The sequence below is a fragment of the Gossypium hirsutum genome, chromosome D13 (genome assembly GCF_007990345.1).
Source record: "Gossypium hirsutum isolate 1008001.06 chromosome D13, Gossypium_hirsutum_v2.1, whole genome shotgun sequence".
Lineage (NCBI taxonomy): Eukaryota > Viridiplantae > Streptophyta > Magnoliopsida > Malvales > Malvaceae > Gossypium > Gossypium hirsutum.
In genome coordinates, this window is record NC_053449.1 from 62,887,970 (window position 1) to 62,904,755 (window position 16,786).

The following is a 16,786-nucleotide window of genomic DNA, read 5'->3' on the forward strand; positions in this document are numbered from 1 at the left end:
CATGATGTTCTTATTCTTGCAATGGTGATTGATATCAACGGTGACCCACCGGGGGAGGGGACTGATATCCAACATTAAAAATGTTTTGCTTGTGACAGACTCAATGACCAAGGGTGCTTTCGAGATATCGAGTAACACAGCTTGGATGTTATCCCATGGTGCATTTGCAGGTGAGGTGGTTCACTGTTGATATTTTGAGGTAATTTCTTTACATTTATGAAGAGAGCAAGCAGATACTTGTACATCTTAGTCATTTGGGCTTAGAATTGGTCTTTTTTGTGAGAACTTTTTATATCTTTTTGTAGCGTGTTAGTCTTTGAGATGTACAAGCATATATTTATTAGATATTTATAAAGATGTTTATGTCTAATTATTTCTTAAATTAAAATTTTAATTTAAATATTTTAAAAACTATCCTTTTTTAAGAGAAAAATGGCTTTCTTCTTAATAAATTTATATGTTTTTCAAAAGAATTTTCTCCCACTTTATTACTTGGAAATATTAATTAGTATGTGATAAAAATAATATTTTATAATATATTTTTTTGAGTTTGATCAAATAAAGAAATAAATTTTCTTTTAAAACATAACAATTAAATTTAAAAATTCTAATAAATAAAAAAATTTCTTAAGTGGTTTTTTTATGAAAACTAATTAGCCTTTTAATTCATTCTATGGGTAAACTACATCCAAGGTTACTAAACTATTAGTAAGTTTGCGTTTTGGTCGCTTAACTTAAAAAAGTTACAAAATGGCAACTGAATTATTTGAAAACTTCATTTAAGTCATTAAACTATTAAAATCGTTGCTACATGACCTTTTCTGTTTGCACCGTTTACACCAATCGAAAACTCTCTTTCCCTCTCTTACAATTTTTTTCATGAAATAGCTTAGAACGTTATGAACCTACGAGTCAAAATCTAAACAACTTTCTTCACTAATTTCTTACATTGACCGTAAGATTGATTTAAATGCAAATTTTTAAATATTTTAACGATAATTTTATGACTTTTTAAACTTAAATAATCAAAATATAAATTTACTAAGAAAAAAAAATCTAACCAGAGTTTCAATCTCTTGCTCCATTTAAAGTAAAGATTGACCCAACAACAGTAAACAATTAAAGACATCATGCAAACTTCAAAGACACTAAAAATTATTTAACATTAAAATTAAATTCACCCAAATTTAATGCTACTAATTGAACAAATATCTAACATTAAATGAAATCTTAATTTCTCATTTTTATATTCAGTTTAATTCAGTCTAAAATAAATATAGGTATTAAATTTTATTCAAAGGCATTCATATTTATAAATGATTAAATTAAATTTATTTTAGGGCTATAATATTTAATAATTTAATATATTTTAATTAAATTTTAAAATAAACAATTTAACATATATTTTTAATATTTATATTATTATAATTTAATTTTTATATAAAATAAACTATATAATATATACAAATAAGATATTTTAATATATTACATAATTAAAAAATAAATATGCTCCTGTTGAGCTTGAGTCTCAGTCTAAATTCATCCATATTTTAATTGAATTAAAATTTTTTCAAATTTCTTATTTTGCCCAAATATTTTTATCTAAACTTTTTTAAGATATTGAACTAATTTTTATGGCTAATCCTATACTTAAAACAAATTTAACCAGTGTTATTAAAATTAGATCAAATTGATCGGTCGAAATATCGATACTTACAAAAAAAATTAAATTGATTTCTTAATGAATTGCTACAAATTTAAAAAATACAAAATTCAAAAAATATTTTATAATTTTTTTAATTATTAATAAATCGAAAATTAATAATTTAACCATTCAATTATAACTTCATTTTTAAAATATTTCATTTAACAGAAAGCAACAGATCTAGCCTGCCATGTTTGGGACTTTGAGTTTGAGATGGGAAAAAATATATATATTTTTGATAGCAGAGAGAGGAAAAATTATTTAAAAAAATGAAAATTTGTTTCTATTTTATTGAAAGAAGTACGAGGGAAATAAAAATGACAAGAAAAGAAACAAAAGAAGCAAGTAAAGTCGGTTTTCTTTTGTACTTACTATCACTAAAAATTTAATTTTTAAGGTTGAGAAGAAGATGATGAGAATCTGAGTATTAAAATCTCTTAAATTGGGTATTTTTCGATCTGGGTTTCTTTAAAGGTGTTAGATTTATAATAGATTTTGATTATTCTCTATGAAATCTTAGGTTTTAAAGCATGGACCAATCTATTTCTCAACAGTCATCTAATGCTCTTAGAGGGTTTCGAGTTCAAGCTCCATTGGTAAGTTCCAAAACCTCACCTTCTCCCCCCCCCCATTTTTTAGGTGAAACTTATTGTTTATTTTAGAGATAAACAGCTGATGAATTTGTTGAAAACCTGGTTTGAAGAATACCCAGATTGAGAATTGTAGTTAATTGAGAAAATGGGATTCCAAAGTTTGAGACTTTGAAAGAGCTTAGTGTGCTATACTATGGGTTCTTCATTATTATTTTATTATTTTTTTTGAAGGTTTTAGTTGTTCTGTTTACTGATTGTGGGAGTTCTGCTATTTTATCATTGTGTTGTTCTTTAGCTATTGATTCCAAGATCAAATTTTTTTGAACCAAACTACCATTTCTTGTGTGTTTGTGGTCATTTGGGATCTATGAACATTTAAATAGGAACCGATTTTCCATTTTGACTTTCTTTTGTAACTTGCAACTTTGCCTTTTGAGAGTGAATTTGTTGAAGATTTTTATTTTATTTCTGCTTGAAAGAGAATCGAATTTGGTCCGAAATTATGCTTGGCTTGAAAGAGAATTAAAATTTGAGTGATATTGAACTTTCTTTAGTTACAACTATTGTATTACTTTGTTGGACATTAATAAAATTTATTTGTTTGTTAGATGATACAATAAAAAAATTAATTAAAAGGAAATAGTGCTTGGCGGTTTGTTGACTGGCTTTATTTGTATACTCTTTATCTGCTAATTTGCTACTTGCATCATTGAGGAAGAACCATGGCGGAGCCTGTGTATAGGTTCCTCATAGTTTTCTAAGGATATAAATGCATATGCAGATTGTAGCTTTGTTCTTGATAAACAGTATCATTAGCTTATTCTCAGGTTCAATATTTATCAATATGTTTTCAATTGAGTCTTAGCTCGGTTGGCGTTGTTGCTATTACACAACCTGGAAGACGTGGATTTGAACACACTTGAGAGTAATTTTCAGATGTTCATTGTTTCTTTCCTAACTGGAAAACTTTTGCAGGTTGATTCTGTATCATGCTATTGTAAAGTGGATTCTGGATTGAAGACAGTTGCTGAGGCAAGAAAATTTGTCCCAGGGTCGAAGCTTTGTATTCAGCCTGATATCAATCCCAATGCACACAAGAGTAAAAACTCTCGCAGAGAGAGGACTCGAGTCCAGCCACCTCTTCTCCCTGGACTTCCTGATGATCTTGCCATTGCATGTCTGATTCGAGTTCCTCGTGCTGAACACCGAAAACTCCGTGTAGTTTGTAAGAGATGGTATCGCCTTCTGGCTGGGAATTTCTTTTATTCTCTTAGGAAAAGTCTTGGAATGACAGAAGAGTGGGTTTATGTTTTCAAACGAGATCGTGATGGTAAGATATCATGGAATGCATTTGACCCTATGCATCAGCTGTGGCAGCCGCTTCCTCCAGTTCCAAGGGAGTATTCTGAGGCAGTTGGTTTTGGTTGTGCTGTTCTAAGTGGTTGCCACTTGTACTTGTTTGGAGGAAAGGACCGACAAAGGGGTTCAATGAGACGTGTTATTTTCTATAGTGCTCGGACAAACAAGTGGCATAGAGCACCAGATATGCTTCGAAAACGTCATTTCTTTGGTTCCTGTGTGATAAATAATTGCCTTTATGTGGCTGGTGGAGAATGTGAAGGAATTCATAGGACTTTACGATCTGCTGAAGTTTATGATCCTAACAAGAACAGATGGAGTTTTGTTCAAGATATGAGCACTGCTATGGTACCTTTCATTGGGGTAGTTTATGATGGAAAGTGGTTTGTAAAAGGTCTTGGGTCTCATCGTGAGGTTATGAGTGAAGCATATGATCCTGAATCTAATTCCTGGTCTCCTGTTACTGGCGGGATGATTTCTGGTTGGCGCAACCCTAGTATCTCTTTAAATGGACAGCTCTATGCGCTGGATTGCCGTGATGGATGCAAGCTTAGGGTGTATGATGGAGCCACAGATTCATGGAATAAATTTATTGATAGTAAGCTCCATTTAGGGAATTCTAGAGTCTTGGAGGCTGCTGGCCTAGTCCCTCTCAATGGCAAGCTTTGTATCATTCGCAATAATATGAGCATAAGTCTCATTGATGTTTCCAGTCCAGACAAACAGGTTGAAAGCAACCCTCAGCTTTGGGAAAACATCGGTGGCAGAGGTCATTTCAGGACACTATTTACAAATATATGGTCAAGTATAGCAGGCCGAAGTGGCTTGAGAAGTCATATTGTTCACTGTCAAGTGCTTCAAGCATGAGAAGGGGGACTATGATTTACGTATCCATGTTAAACTTTCCTGCATTGGTTTATGCCTTGGTAGTCGGATTTCAAAAGTTTATTCGTTTAACAAGTCGAGGTTCAGCACCTACTGAGTGGAAAAAGATGAATTTTTTTTCTGTTACCTTTCCTGATGTTTTTATTCTCGCTATGGTGATTGATATCAATGGTGACCCACCAGGGGAGGGGATCGATATCCACATTAAGAATGTTCCGCTTTTTGATTAACTCGAAGAAGTGAAACAATGAAGACAACCAAGGGCTCTTTTGGGATATTGAAGTTGAAGAACAGCTTGGATTTTTATCCCATGGTGCATATGCAGGTGAGGTGGTTCACTGTTGATCTCTGCTATTGAATTATGAAGTTATTTCTTTACATTTTTTGAAGAGAGCAAATACTTGTAAATCTTGTTCATTTGGGCTTAGGACCAGTCTTTTGGAGATCTTTATCATTTTGCAGCATGCAATCTTTGAGAAGCTTTGAAGTGTACATGGTTTGTCCGACTCGAGTTAATATATAGTTGGCTCATTTTATCAAAAACATAGAGATGTGAAGGTGCCATCCCCGTTATCTAAACAGCTTAGACACCTCTGGTTTTCATTTCCCTGTGGTATTTGGTTCATTCCGGTAAGCTGGTTGCAGAAGTTGCTGGTGACCCTCGGATTGATTTCCTTATTTCAATCTTATCTTTCTCTCCTTGTCATCCATGTCGTGGATAATACAGATAGGAACCTCATCACGTTCCGCTCTTGCATCTGATTCGTAGCTTCGGAGTGAAAGAAGAGAGACCATTTTGTTTGGTTTCCAAACTGAGTCTCGGACCAAATTCGTTTAAGCTAATATTTCATGGTAACACTACTTAATATGCAAGATAATTTTAGTGTTCATTTCCATTAGAAGCAAAAAACAAAAAAAAGTCTTGAATGATAAATCTCAATGATTCATTGGGCTGCATTGATTGGTTGTATTCATGGGTTGGTGATGATTGGTTGATGGTGATATTCAGTCCATTGTGTTGGATGTTTTTAATTTTATTCAGAGTTATGTTCTATGCATCTCGCTGTTGTTGTGCAAACTTAGACCATATATATATTTCTGGTTCTTTGCTTGTGGTTTTTGGTAAGAAGGATGTAGGCTATCCTAAGCATAATCATTGTTCATGATAAACTATTTTAACGAAATAATCACTACAAAACAACATTTATGTTGAAAACAATCCATGGAACAGTCTTTATTCAAGAACAATTTTTATTCAAAAAGTTTCCTTTTTTTTTATAAAATAATAGTTTGGGTTTCAAAAACATGTTCTGCAAAAGATGTTGGTATAATGTATTTTAAAATTTTAACAAAATTAATGTCTCTGACATCGATTGTGATATGGATATTACGTTAATAATTTAATTAATTTTTTAATATTTAAAAAATTAAAAATATAAAATTATTAACATTATTAAAAATAATAAAAATATAAAAAACATTTAAAAAAATTAGATCCACTTCATGTGCATTATTATTATTATTATTATTATTATTATTATTATTATTATTATTATTAATGTAATATGTATTGTAAATAAGACTAATAGTTGATTTGAATAGAATCAATTGAAAAATAAAATGCTAAAAGAATAAGTGTTAGAAAAATTAAGTACTGAATTTAAGTTATAAAATTTGTTTGATATATGACTTAAAATTAATTACAAAATATAATAAGATTGTTTGATATATATATATATATATATTTGCAAAAATCAAATTTTAAAAGTAAATTTTTTATAGAATAATATAATATTAAAATTAATTAATTAAAATTGATATAATTGAAAATATTCTTTATTAAGTGATGAGTAGCTCATATCTACTTATTATTTTCTATAATTTTTTGTAGAAAAAATACTATTAAATTATTTTAATTTTAGATTATCGAACATGCATAAAAAAATTAAATCACTAAAATATTAATTTTCTACGAATTTTGATTTATCAACCAGGGCCTGAATAAAATCGGTTTCTACAGTTTATTCAATCAATTTTCAATTTTTAATATTTAAACAGAATAAATCACATAATTTTTAATTGATAAATTCTAAACATATATTTATATCCAAATTAATCAATAAAAATACACAAATCCAATACTTAATATTCAAATACCCAATACTCATTTCAAACCCAACTAAACTCTACCCCAAAATTAACTTACAAGCTTAAATGATAAATTGATAGTTAAACTATACATGCATTCACATTTTGGTACTTAAACTTTTTTTTTATTAGAATCGGTACTTAAACTATTTTTTTTCCATTCTAGATCTCCTTCAATCAATTATCAACAATAACGTGACTCAATCACATAGCGACATGGGGCATAAAAAACTATTCACTCACTTTGATACCTCTATCAATCAATTACTTTGAAGGGTCGGGATAAAATTAAAAAAATTGGAGGAGCCAAAGCTAAAAAAAAAGAATTGTGTTCAAATGACTAAAATTGAATCACTATTTTCTCAGACAGGCCAAAAATGAAAATTTCCCATTTAATGGAAGAGTTTAAGGAGATTAAATTAAAATATTAAATTTAAGAGGACTTGAAAAGGCAATTAGACCATTCAACCAAGGGGCGGCCTAAGCCGGGCTTACCTACTCACTTGGTTACCACCTGTCAGCCAATGATGGAAATGGTAACATGACTCAATCACGTTACAATCCAAAAAAATAACATTATTGAAAAGAATAATTACGAATTTTAAAAAATAAATTAACATAAAAAAAAATGTTGTGCAATCTTTTTCACTTTGAAGATGTCTTTTGAATATCTTTCCCGTTGGCTTCCACCAATTTTTCTTTTAAACGTTAAAAGCTCTACTTTTTAGATTATAAGAATGATTATTATATTCCGCTCAAATTTGAGATTTGATATATTTTGATATCTTAATTTTTATAATGTCACTCGTTAGTCTAAATATTTTATTCTAATTAAAATAATGATGTAAATTGTTATTAGCACTGTTAAAATTCTTTATTAGATTAAGGTCCGTTACAATGTTATGTTTATTTTCACGATAACAATTAACTCAACGCGAAGCGTGAGTGAAAGCAATGTTAAATTGGGTTATTTAAGGTTGATGGGTCCCTAAGCATGTTATACAGGAAAAAAAGGTGGTTAATTATGGACACATCTCAAAATGATTATTGTTTCAATGCCTAACAAAACCCTTTTTTTTTTAATTTCAACAAAATTTAAAAATAAATAAAAAATGAGAGAAAATAGAGTTCTTCAACTACAAGAATACAAAATCATTAGTGAATGAAAGAACAATGTTGAGACATCATGATTATTACCATCTTTGGAGACAATAAAAAGATACATGACTTAGAACAATTGTTTATTTGTCTCAATTACAATGATGCATGCGGATCTGGCTAGCATGCGTTGAGCGTGCCGCCTCCCCATTATGTCTCGCCATGGACATGTTTATGCTACCTACACTTCTCCTATGTTCACCTCAATTGGGTTTTGTTTTTTTTTAAGTTACACTTTTTTTTTATGAGTAGAAATATATGTTGGATTAATTATAATATAATATCAAATTAATACAAAGAGTGATAGATGAATAATTGAAAAGAACCGAAAAAACTCACACATAGACATATGTACATTGTAAGACTAAAGAGTAGAGACCCACACATCGATACATATGGTGGGACTAGACCTGATTGTGGGCTAGGTTAGAGCTAGGCCAATGCAAAATTTTAGGCCTGTTTTCTAGGATCAGGCCCGACCCGAAAAATAAGTCTAAAATTTTATCCAAACCTGACCCAGATAAAAAATGATAAACTCAAGCTCGACTCCGCTCATCCGTATTAAATTTTTTATATAAAAATAAATTTTAAAAATATAATACATCAATAAATGTTTTCCAACAAATTGAAAACACACTAAAAAAAATCTTTATATTTAAATAACACTAAGATAGTTACAACTTAACAAGTATATGTCACTAAAATAATAGTAAAATTAATAATCAAACAAGAGTTATACAATATCCAAGCAACAACAAAAAAATAATAGTAATATAATAGCAAAATAGCAATAAAACAACATCAAAATGGAAGTGAACAACAGTAAACAACAATGAAAAAAATTTAGGCAAATTCGGATCAAGTCGAGCTCGAGCCAAAAAATCTTACCTGAGGCACGACCCGTTTAAAAAGCGGGTCTTTTTTTGTCCAATCTCATTTTTCGAGTCTATATTTTTGTCCAAACCCTCTCACTTTTCAAGCAAATCTTCAGGCTTAAACAAGTGACTCGACCTATTATCAAGTCTGAGTAAGACTCAATACCTCAATCTTAACCAATAACGACAAGACCTTATTAGCATATTTGTAATTATTTAAATCCAAGTTTAAGGGTTAGTATTTATTACACGGATAGTAGTAGAATTTTTTATATTTATTTGTTCTTTTTTATTTTTGGGTCAAATTATTATTAGTCTTTATATAATGTGTAAGTTGTTAATTTAGCCCTTATACTTTGATTTGGCTAAATTTAGTTCTTATACTTCTTAAAATTTAAAATTCCCATACTAATCCAATGGTAGCAATTAAATTCGTTTGGTTAACTTTTGCTATTAGCCCTGTACTATGCGTAAACTTGTTGTTTATTACATGTTCTCCAATTTGATCATTCTTAATTCCTACACTTTTCGAATTTTGAAATTTCAATCTTGACGCAAACAATAACCATTAAATCTATTATTTGGCCTTTTGCGAGTAATATGCGGAAATAGCAAGCTAACACATGACATTTCATGCATAATTTGCTTGCCGCATAAGATTTTGAAAATAGCAGAACTTAATGAATTTAACAGTTACCTTTTAGTCAAAACTAAAATTTCAAAATTAAAAAATATAAAAACTAAAATCACCAAATTAAAGTATTGAGACTAGATCCACAACTTATGCATAGTATAGACTAATAGCACATTTTAATCTTATTTTTCTACGGTGCCCAAAATATATCTAAACCTATACCAGAATAAATATAGATAGGATTCATTGTGCCGAGACTTAAACTAGAATAAAATCTAAGTAGATAACCCAAAGAGGGTGGGATTTGAACCAATCTTGCCATTAAGTCAATATTTAAGTAAAACAAATTACAATTATCAAATTGGTTAGACCATCGGGTTCTCGATTTAATCGGTTGAATAATCAGTTCAACAATTATAAATTTTAAAAATTCATAAAATAAAAAAATAAAAAATAAAAATAGCATCAATTCAATCCTTTTAAAATTTAAAATTATAATTAAATTAATTAAATCGTGAATTCATCCAATTAAACCAATTCAAAAGCATTTATTCATCAATGATTTATAAAAATAACCTTTCAAAAATTTCATCATCCAAACATCATTTAATCAAAGTCAAAGTAGTTAGCCAAAAGAAATCCATTTTAATTAGAGCATGACTTGGTGTACACACAACAGAGTTGTTATAATGATTTTTTTGGTGACTAATTTTTTATATTTTTGACTAATATATTTTGCATTTGATATATAGATTTGAAACATAAATTTATAAATATCTCACTTAAATATATTAATATAATTTTATTTATCTTTTTAAAAGTTACAGACAAGTAAAATAATACTTTTAAAATATAAAGTGTGAAAAGCAAATATTAAAACTATTCTATATTCGTTTTTTTTAAAAATTATCTCACTCCTACTACTCAAAATAAATAAATATTTTACTAGAATCGAGTCACACAACAATCATCATTGAGGACAACAACACTTAAGTGGGTTGCTCTATTGCCCTGTTTGACCCAAAAATTCTAAGGCCCTGTTTGGCAGTTGGCTAATAGCTGATTGATGATTGCAGTGGTTGGTTTGACCAACTGATTCTGTTAATTAATTTGACCAATTGATTCTATTAACTCTTTATTTAAAAGTGTTTAGTAAAACTTAGCTGATAGCGAAAAATTTATATGTGTAAAATGACAAATAAAGGCATGACACATTTTATTGTCAAGTATTTATTTGTTTATAATATTTTAATCTTTATTTGGTGAAATTATTGAAATAAAATACTATTACCAATAAATTAAGGCATCCATTATGAAAATCTAATTTAAATAAATTTATTTCTTAAGTTCCTTATTTGCAAATATTAACCTTATGAAAATTGATAAATATTAATAGTGTATCAATATAATTGTAAATTATATATTCTTAGTGATAATCATGTCATGTTCTTAGTACGGAAATTAGTGATAATTATGTCACAAATTGAATAAATTTATCAAGTAGCATATTTCAATTAATATAAAGTTGCATAAAAAATCATTTTACACAAGTAAATTGAAAATAAATTAAGAGTACATAAATATTCAAAGATGAATGGGCTCGACTAAAAATTTCTCGTGGCAATGTTGATTTTTTTAGATTCACAGTGGATTTTTTTTTTTGAGATTTACTTTGGAGTTTGGGAGTGAAATTGAAAATGAGAGAATGGAGGTTACTGATATCTTGGCACCCCTATTAGGTTTAAGAGCATCTGACAAATGGAGTAATTTTTGAACAAGCATGATCAAATATGTCATTTTACATGTCTCATTCCCAATCAGTTGTTGAAAAAAGTTGTTCATCCCAACGTTTTTTGTTTTGGAGGTTTTAGCTCAACAAGCTCTTGCAAATCTTCATTCACCAAACACTATAATTAGAGAGTTTGACAACCCAATCTTCTATTTGTATCCAAATCAACTAAAAAAACCCCAAAACTCTGTTTACCAAATACTCCATAAATATTTAGAAGGTTGAAGTTAAAATTTTATTTTAAAAGGATTTAGATAATATAATTAATTTTTAGGAGGGTCAAAAATATATATTTTTATTCTTTGATTCAAATGACTAAAAGATTTAAATTGAATGATTAATACTTAAAAGAGATTACTAATAAGATTTTTCATTTGACCAAGGGGGCCACGACTCTACCTACCTCATTGTTTCGTGTCTAATCCAATCAACCACCCATGATGATTGAGAACGGTGAAGCTCAAGGCCAACAATAAACCTGCTAATGGGTCAGACCACCTATTCAAGCCCGAAAGCCCATCCGAAAATGGGAGGGATTTGACAAAATACGTGGCATAGAAAATGGGTTTGGGTAAAATTTAAAGCCCGTTTTCTATATGGGCCAAGCCTTGGGCAAAAAATATTGCCTCAGCCTGATCTGATTTGACCTAAATATATTATGTTATAAAAAATGTTATATTAATTATACATGTTAAAAAATAATTATATATATTTATATTTATATTTATATTAAATCACTAACCCAATAACAACTAAACCCCTTACCCAAAATCTAAAAAAAAAAAAAACTTAGCCAACTAACCCAATCTAAAATATAAAATTTAAAAAAATATATTTAATACAATAAAATATTTATTATATTTATGGTAGTAGTTTTTAATATAAATACTTTTTAATGTATTTTTAATGTCTTATAAAATTATTATTTTAACATTTTTTAGTGCATTATATTTTTTAAAATATTTTAAAATAAAGATAATCTAAAAAAACAAATATGGACCGGTTAGGTCAGGCTCAGGTTTACCTTTCTTATATTGGGACGAGTTTAGACAAAAAAACAAGTCCATTTTTCAGGTCAAGTTGGGTTTGAGCTTGAAAATTTTGTCTAGATACCCAGCCCAACTCATGAGCACCTTTAATCAACTAATGACAATTACATATAACAAAGTTTTTAGAAGTGAACTGGTGGTTGAGCCATCAAATCATTGATTCGTTGATCCAATCGGTCCATTTGGTTCAATTAAATAAATCATTAAAAAAAAAGAGTAAACTACATTAGTAGTCACCCAGCTATTAGTAAAGTTCATTTTTTGGTCACCCAACTATGAAAAATTATAAAATGACCACTCAACTATTCAATTTTATCTTTTTTGGCCATCCAATTACTTTGGATTTTTTAGTGTTTCTATTTTTAGGTTAGCCAACTAGTGATATAAAAGATAAAATTGAATAGTTGAGCATCATTTTGTAACTTTTCATAGTTGAATGATAAAAAAAAACACACACACAGTTGGTGACTACTAATATAATTTACCCTTAAAAAATTAATAAAAATAAAAAACCAATTCAATTGGTTTTTTACCCAAATCAATCGATTATACCTATCAATCCGATCTAATTCAAACAATTATATATATATAACAAAACTCCAACTTAAATATTTAAAAATCAAAACCTCAAAACCTCAAAACTTTACCAAAAACATGGAAAGTCGAATCACTAAGTTTGTAATATTAGAGATTGATGGAGTGATGAAAAGACAATAGGAAGAGAAAGGGTGGTTAAGCACGACACGTTAACAAGGACAGACACTTGTAGTTGATGAAACGTGACACATCTAATGTCTTAATTACTTACATCTTTTAATCATTCTTGTTTTTTAGACTTTGATGATGCTTTCATGGACCACCCTCAATTTCTTCTCTCTTTTTATTTTTATTTTTATTTTTTTCTAAATGAAAAGTCATTAATTTCCATTTTCTAAACATCAAATTTCATTAAATGAATTTTAAAATCAAAATTATATTTTGAAGCAAAATTCATCATCGTATTAACTTTTTTTTAGTACAATTATCATATAATTAATTATAATAAATGAATCACAAAAAAATATTAAGATGATTTAAAAAAAATTCCCACTAAATATGAAAATAATGTCTTTTAATGTAAATGCTATAGGGGGAGCCTATGCCACTTCAACCCCTAGGTCCGTTCATGTAATATAACTTCTATAGCATAGTTCAATTGGTATGATTATTATTATCAATGTAAGAGGATATGAGTTCGTGCGTGCTGAAGCGTATTATCTTCTTAATTATAAGTTTAGGAGAGACTATGAATAATTCTAAACATTATTTTAAAAAGAACAGCTATGATTAAAATTTATCATATTCAAACAAACCTTTAATATATATCCTTAATAAGATGTCATAAATTGTACCCCATAAAATGTCATAAAATTTCATATTATATATATATGATTGATGACCCCATTTATTTGATAATATGTATCTCATATTCTTATTATCTGGTAGAAGTATTATGGATGTCTTTATATTAGGAGTTAATTGTATTTTATCTCTTTTATTCAGAATAGTCTATGTGCATTAGATTGAAGAGTAAATTAGTCATTTCCATTAAAAAATTTCATTCATCTTTTACTGTTAAGAATTGGTGTGATCACATGTGATCTCGTTTAATTTTTAAATCTTCTAGCATCAACTAATCACATGTGACCTCGTTTAATTTTTAAAATCGAGCCAAATTCGAGATTTTACATAAGAAAAACATTAAACACTTTACTACTCAATTCGATACATATGTATCAAATTAAATATTTTTTTATCACCTATCCCAACACAAAATTCTAAAAGAAAAATGCCAAAGAATTTAAGCCTCCATGTCCAAAGTCGATGGTGGGGACAAATTACTGAAGATCTTCGAAAGAAAATGATGTAATAATAATACGTGTCTCAACTCTCATGCATGAACCATGGCTACATTGCAAATGAATGTTGACAATTTAATACGAACACACAAACACAACTTTAAATCTTTTCAGGTTTGACCCTCTAATTTCATCCCAAAACACATAGCACTTTATTTCCTTTTTTAAGTGTTTTTTGTCGTTTGTAATTTAAATATTTTTTTTTGTATAAATTAATCAAATATATCAATGTAATTATTCACATATAATTTACCTATAAACCTTAACCACATTGTCCTCACCACTCAACTATATTAAAATTTTTTAACACCCAATTATGAAAAATTATAAAATAGTCACTCAACTATTCAATTTTATTTTTTTGGTCACTTAATTATCTTAGATTTTTGGGTGTTACCTTTTTTACGTTAAGATCATATAGTTTTGAGACTCATTTTATATAAATCCTGTATAGATTTATTCTGATCTAAGATTGAATATATTATGATTTTTAGTCCGATCAAGTTGTACGACGATTAACTCTAGTTCTAGTGATTAACGGTATAGTGATTATTTCGTAACAAAACGATAACGTAAATGAATAAAACGTAATATTTTAAAAATAAGTAACTAAAATATAATATGAGGCAAACAAGAGTGATTATTTTTGTAATTTACCCATAAAATTACATAAAAATATTTATTTTTCTTGTTAATTAATTTCATTAGTAATAGTATTAAACAAATATTTTACGAGACTAACATAGAAGGATTTGATTTTATTTAATTTTTTAAATAATAATTAATGTTTTAGAACTTAAAATTATAAATTAAAATTTTACTTTTATCAAATTAGTATGTGATGTCCAAACAGGAATTGTTGAGAAAAGTCAAACACTCAAAGACACAGAGAAGTAAAAAGTGAAGGAAAATCTCAGCAAAAAAAGTTGACGAAAAACAGATTGATGGGATTTGCAGTTTTGCACCCTACGATCAAAGTTGAAGTACCACACAGTATGACATAACAAGTTGCAGTGAAAGGATACAATTTTGCATGCAGAATATATATATATGTATATATATATATTAGTGGAAGCTTTCAGTAGATATATTGTTTCACACTGCTTCACTCACTCGAATACATTGCTAATTGCAGTCACATTCCCTACACAATTATACCAAACTAGTGCAGGTTCACACACTACTTTTCTCTGCTCACATCACTGTTTCTTTTCTCAAAAAAAACGTAAAGCTAACGCTTTCTTCCATGTCCTTTTTGCCTTTTTCAATTTCATCTACCTACCTTGCATGCTTCAAATTCTTACACCCTTTTTTCTTTTCTGCGTCTCTCCTTTCAAGTTTTTAAATTTTAACCCAAATTTCTGTTTTTTTTTTGAAAGCTCAGGTTTTGATCTTTATTATAAGCCATGAAAGATAGAGGCAAAGCTGTGGAAGTATATAACGGTTCATCATCATCATCAGATTTTGTTTGTAAGAAACACCCACAATTGTCTTCGAATGGGATATGTGCTTATTGTCTTAAAGATCGCTTAGTGAAATTGGTTTGTTCTGATTGCGGTGAACAACGATTGTCCTCATGTTCATGTTCTGAAATCTCTTCTTATCCTCGTATTTCATGTACTGGTGAAGTAGGCAGCGTTGGTCGTGTTTCGTTCTTAATAGAGAATGAAAGCAAAGACCAACTTTTGAAGGGGAAAATCAATGGTGGTGGTGAAGATAAAGGTGAAGATGGTAATTTTATTCTTAAAAGAAGTAACAGTAGCTGTGTTGAGATCAAAAGAAAAAATGGATTATGGAGATTAGGGAGATTGTTTAGGAAAAAAAGAGAGAAATACAATGGTGGGAATGTTAAGAGTGTTGATTATAACAACGGGGTATCAAGGTCTAGATCGTTGTGTAGTTTTAGGGGTGGTAATGGTGGTGGGTTCTTTGGATCGGATGATGGGTCGATGAACTTTTCAGCGGCGAGGAGCTCTTCCATATCGGCGGCGAGGAGTTCGAGCGTGAACGGTGGTCTGTTGGGCATGGATCCCGACAGAAAAAGTGGGTTTAGTGAGCCTGAACCGAGGAAAAGTGGGTTCGACAGTGATAAAAGAGACAGTGCTTTCGTGGAATCCGATGTTGCTACTGATATCAAAGCACTGAGAAAAGCTGGTGGTGTGTTCTTGGACCATGAAACTGGTTTCAGTACAGCAAACAGGCGTGTGTTTTCACTTAAAGAAACCTATTTCACTGGTGGGGATGATTCAGCCTTCATTGACTTGAAATTTGAGTTTCCATCATATGATACCCCTGTTGAACCTGGTGGTTCAAAATCAGTCCAAAATGGGTTTGTAAGTGATGGGGGTAGTATGTTTGGTGGTGGTGGTTCATGTAGGGTTAGTGTGGATGAAAGAGGGATTAAAAGGAGTAGGAAAAGTTTTAAAGGGTGGAAGTGGATTTTTAAGAATAATAATCCAGATTGGAGTAGTAACAGGAAGAAAGGTGGTGGTGATCTTATGGTTAATCATTGAATAAAATTTTATTCAGTTTTAGGTTAATGTTTTTCTTCAATGTTTTGTTTCTCTTTGTTTGTGTCTTTCATGTGTATTTTTTTTATTATCTTTTTTTCTGTTAATGTAGTTATGGTGCTGATCAAGTAATGAAAAAGGGGGAATTTGGATCCATGTTTTGCCATTTGTGATAATGTTTTC

General features: G+C 29.5%; 2 protein-coding genes across 5 annotated transcripts; both read left to right on the plus strand.

Annotated features, from left to right (window-relative positions):
- Positions 1-69: 69 nt before the first annotated feature.
- On the plus strand, positions 70-5,668 carry LOC107945481 (F-box/kelch-repeat protein At1g55270). 3 transcript variants are annotated; one of them, XM_041109544.1, is made up of 3 exons: positions 70-199; positions 2,226-2,301; positions 3,274-5,668. In XM_041109544.1, exons 2-3 carry the CDS (start codon positions 2,236-2,238, stop codon positions 4,522-4,524), a joined length of 1,317 nt encoding a protein of 438 aa, XP_040965478.1. In that variant the 5' UTR covers positions 70-199; positions 2,226-2,235; the 3' UTR covers positions 4,525-5,668. The 3 variants fall into 3 exon arrangements, with proteins under 3 accessions (XP_040965478.1, XP_016735003.1, XP_016734997.1); XM_016879514.2 differs by lacking the exon at positions 70-199 and adding an exon at positions 1,915-2,151; XM_016879508.2 differs by lacking the exon at positions 70-199 and having other exon boundaries at positions 1,916-2,301.
- Positions 5,669-15,155: 9,487 nt separating this feature from the next.
- Positions 15,156-16,757, plus strand: LOC107945464 (uncharacterized). 2 transcript variants are annotated; one of them, XM_016879485.2, is made up of 2 exons: positions 15,156-15,264; positions 15,478-16,757. In XM_016879485.2, exon 2 carries the CDS (start codon positions 15,500-15,502, stop codon positions 16,604-16,606), a length of 1,107 nt encoding a protein of 368 aa, XP_016734974.1. In that variant the 5' UTR covers positions 15,156-15,264; positions 15,478-15,499; the 3' UTR covers positions 16,607-16,757. The 2 variants fall into 2 exon arrangements, with proteins under 2 accessions (XP_016734974.1, XP_016734977.1); XM_016879488.2 differs by having other exon boundaries at positions 15,169-15,318.
- Positions 16,758-16,786: the final 29 nt, after the last annotated feature.

Excerpts from the sequence above, each read along its gene's own strand:
- LOC107945481 (XM_041109544.1), top strand. The coding sequence starts at position 2,236 with ATGGACCAATCTATTTCTCAACAGTCATCTAATGCTCTTAGAGGGTTT. Across the intron at positions 2,302-3,273 it reads TTCGAGTTCAAGCTCCATTG|GTTGATTCTGTATCATGCTA; the intron begins GTAAGTTCCAAA and ends AAACTTTTGCAG.
- LOC107945464 (XM_016879485.2), top strand. The coding sequence starts at position 15,500 with ATGAAAGATAGAGGCAAAGCTGTGGAAGTATATAACGGTTCATCATCA.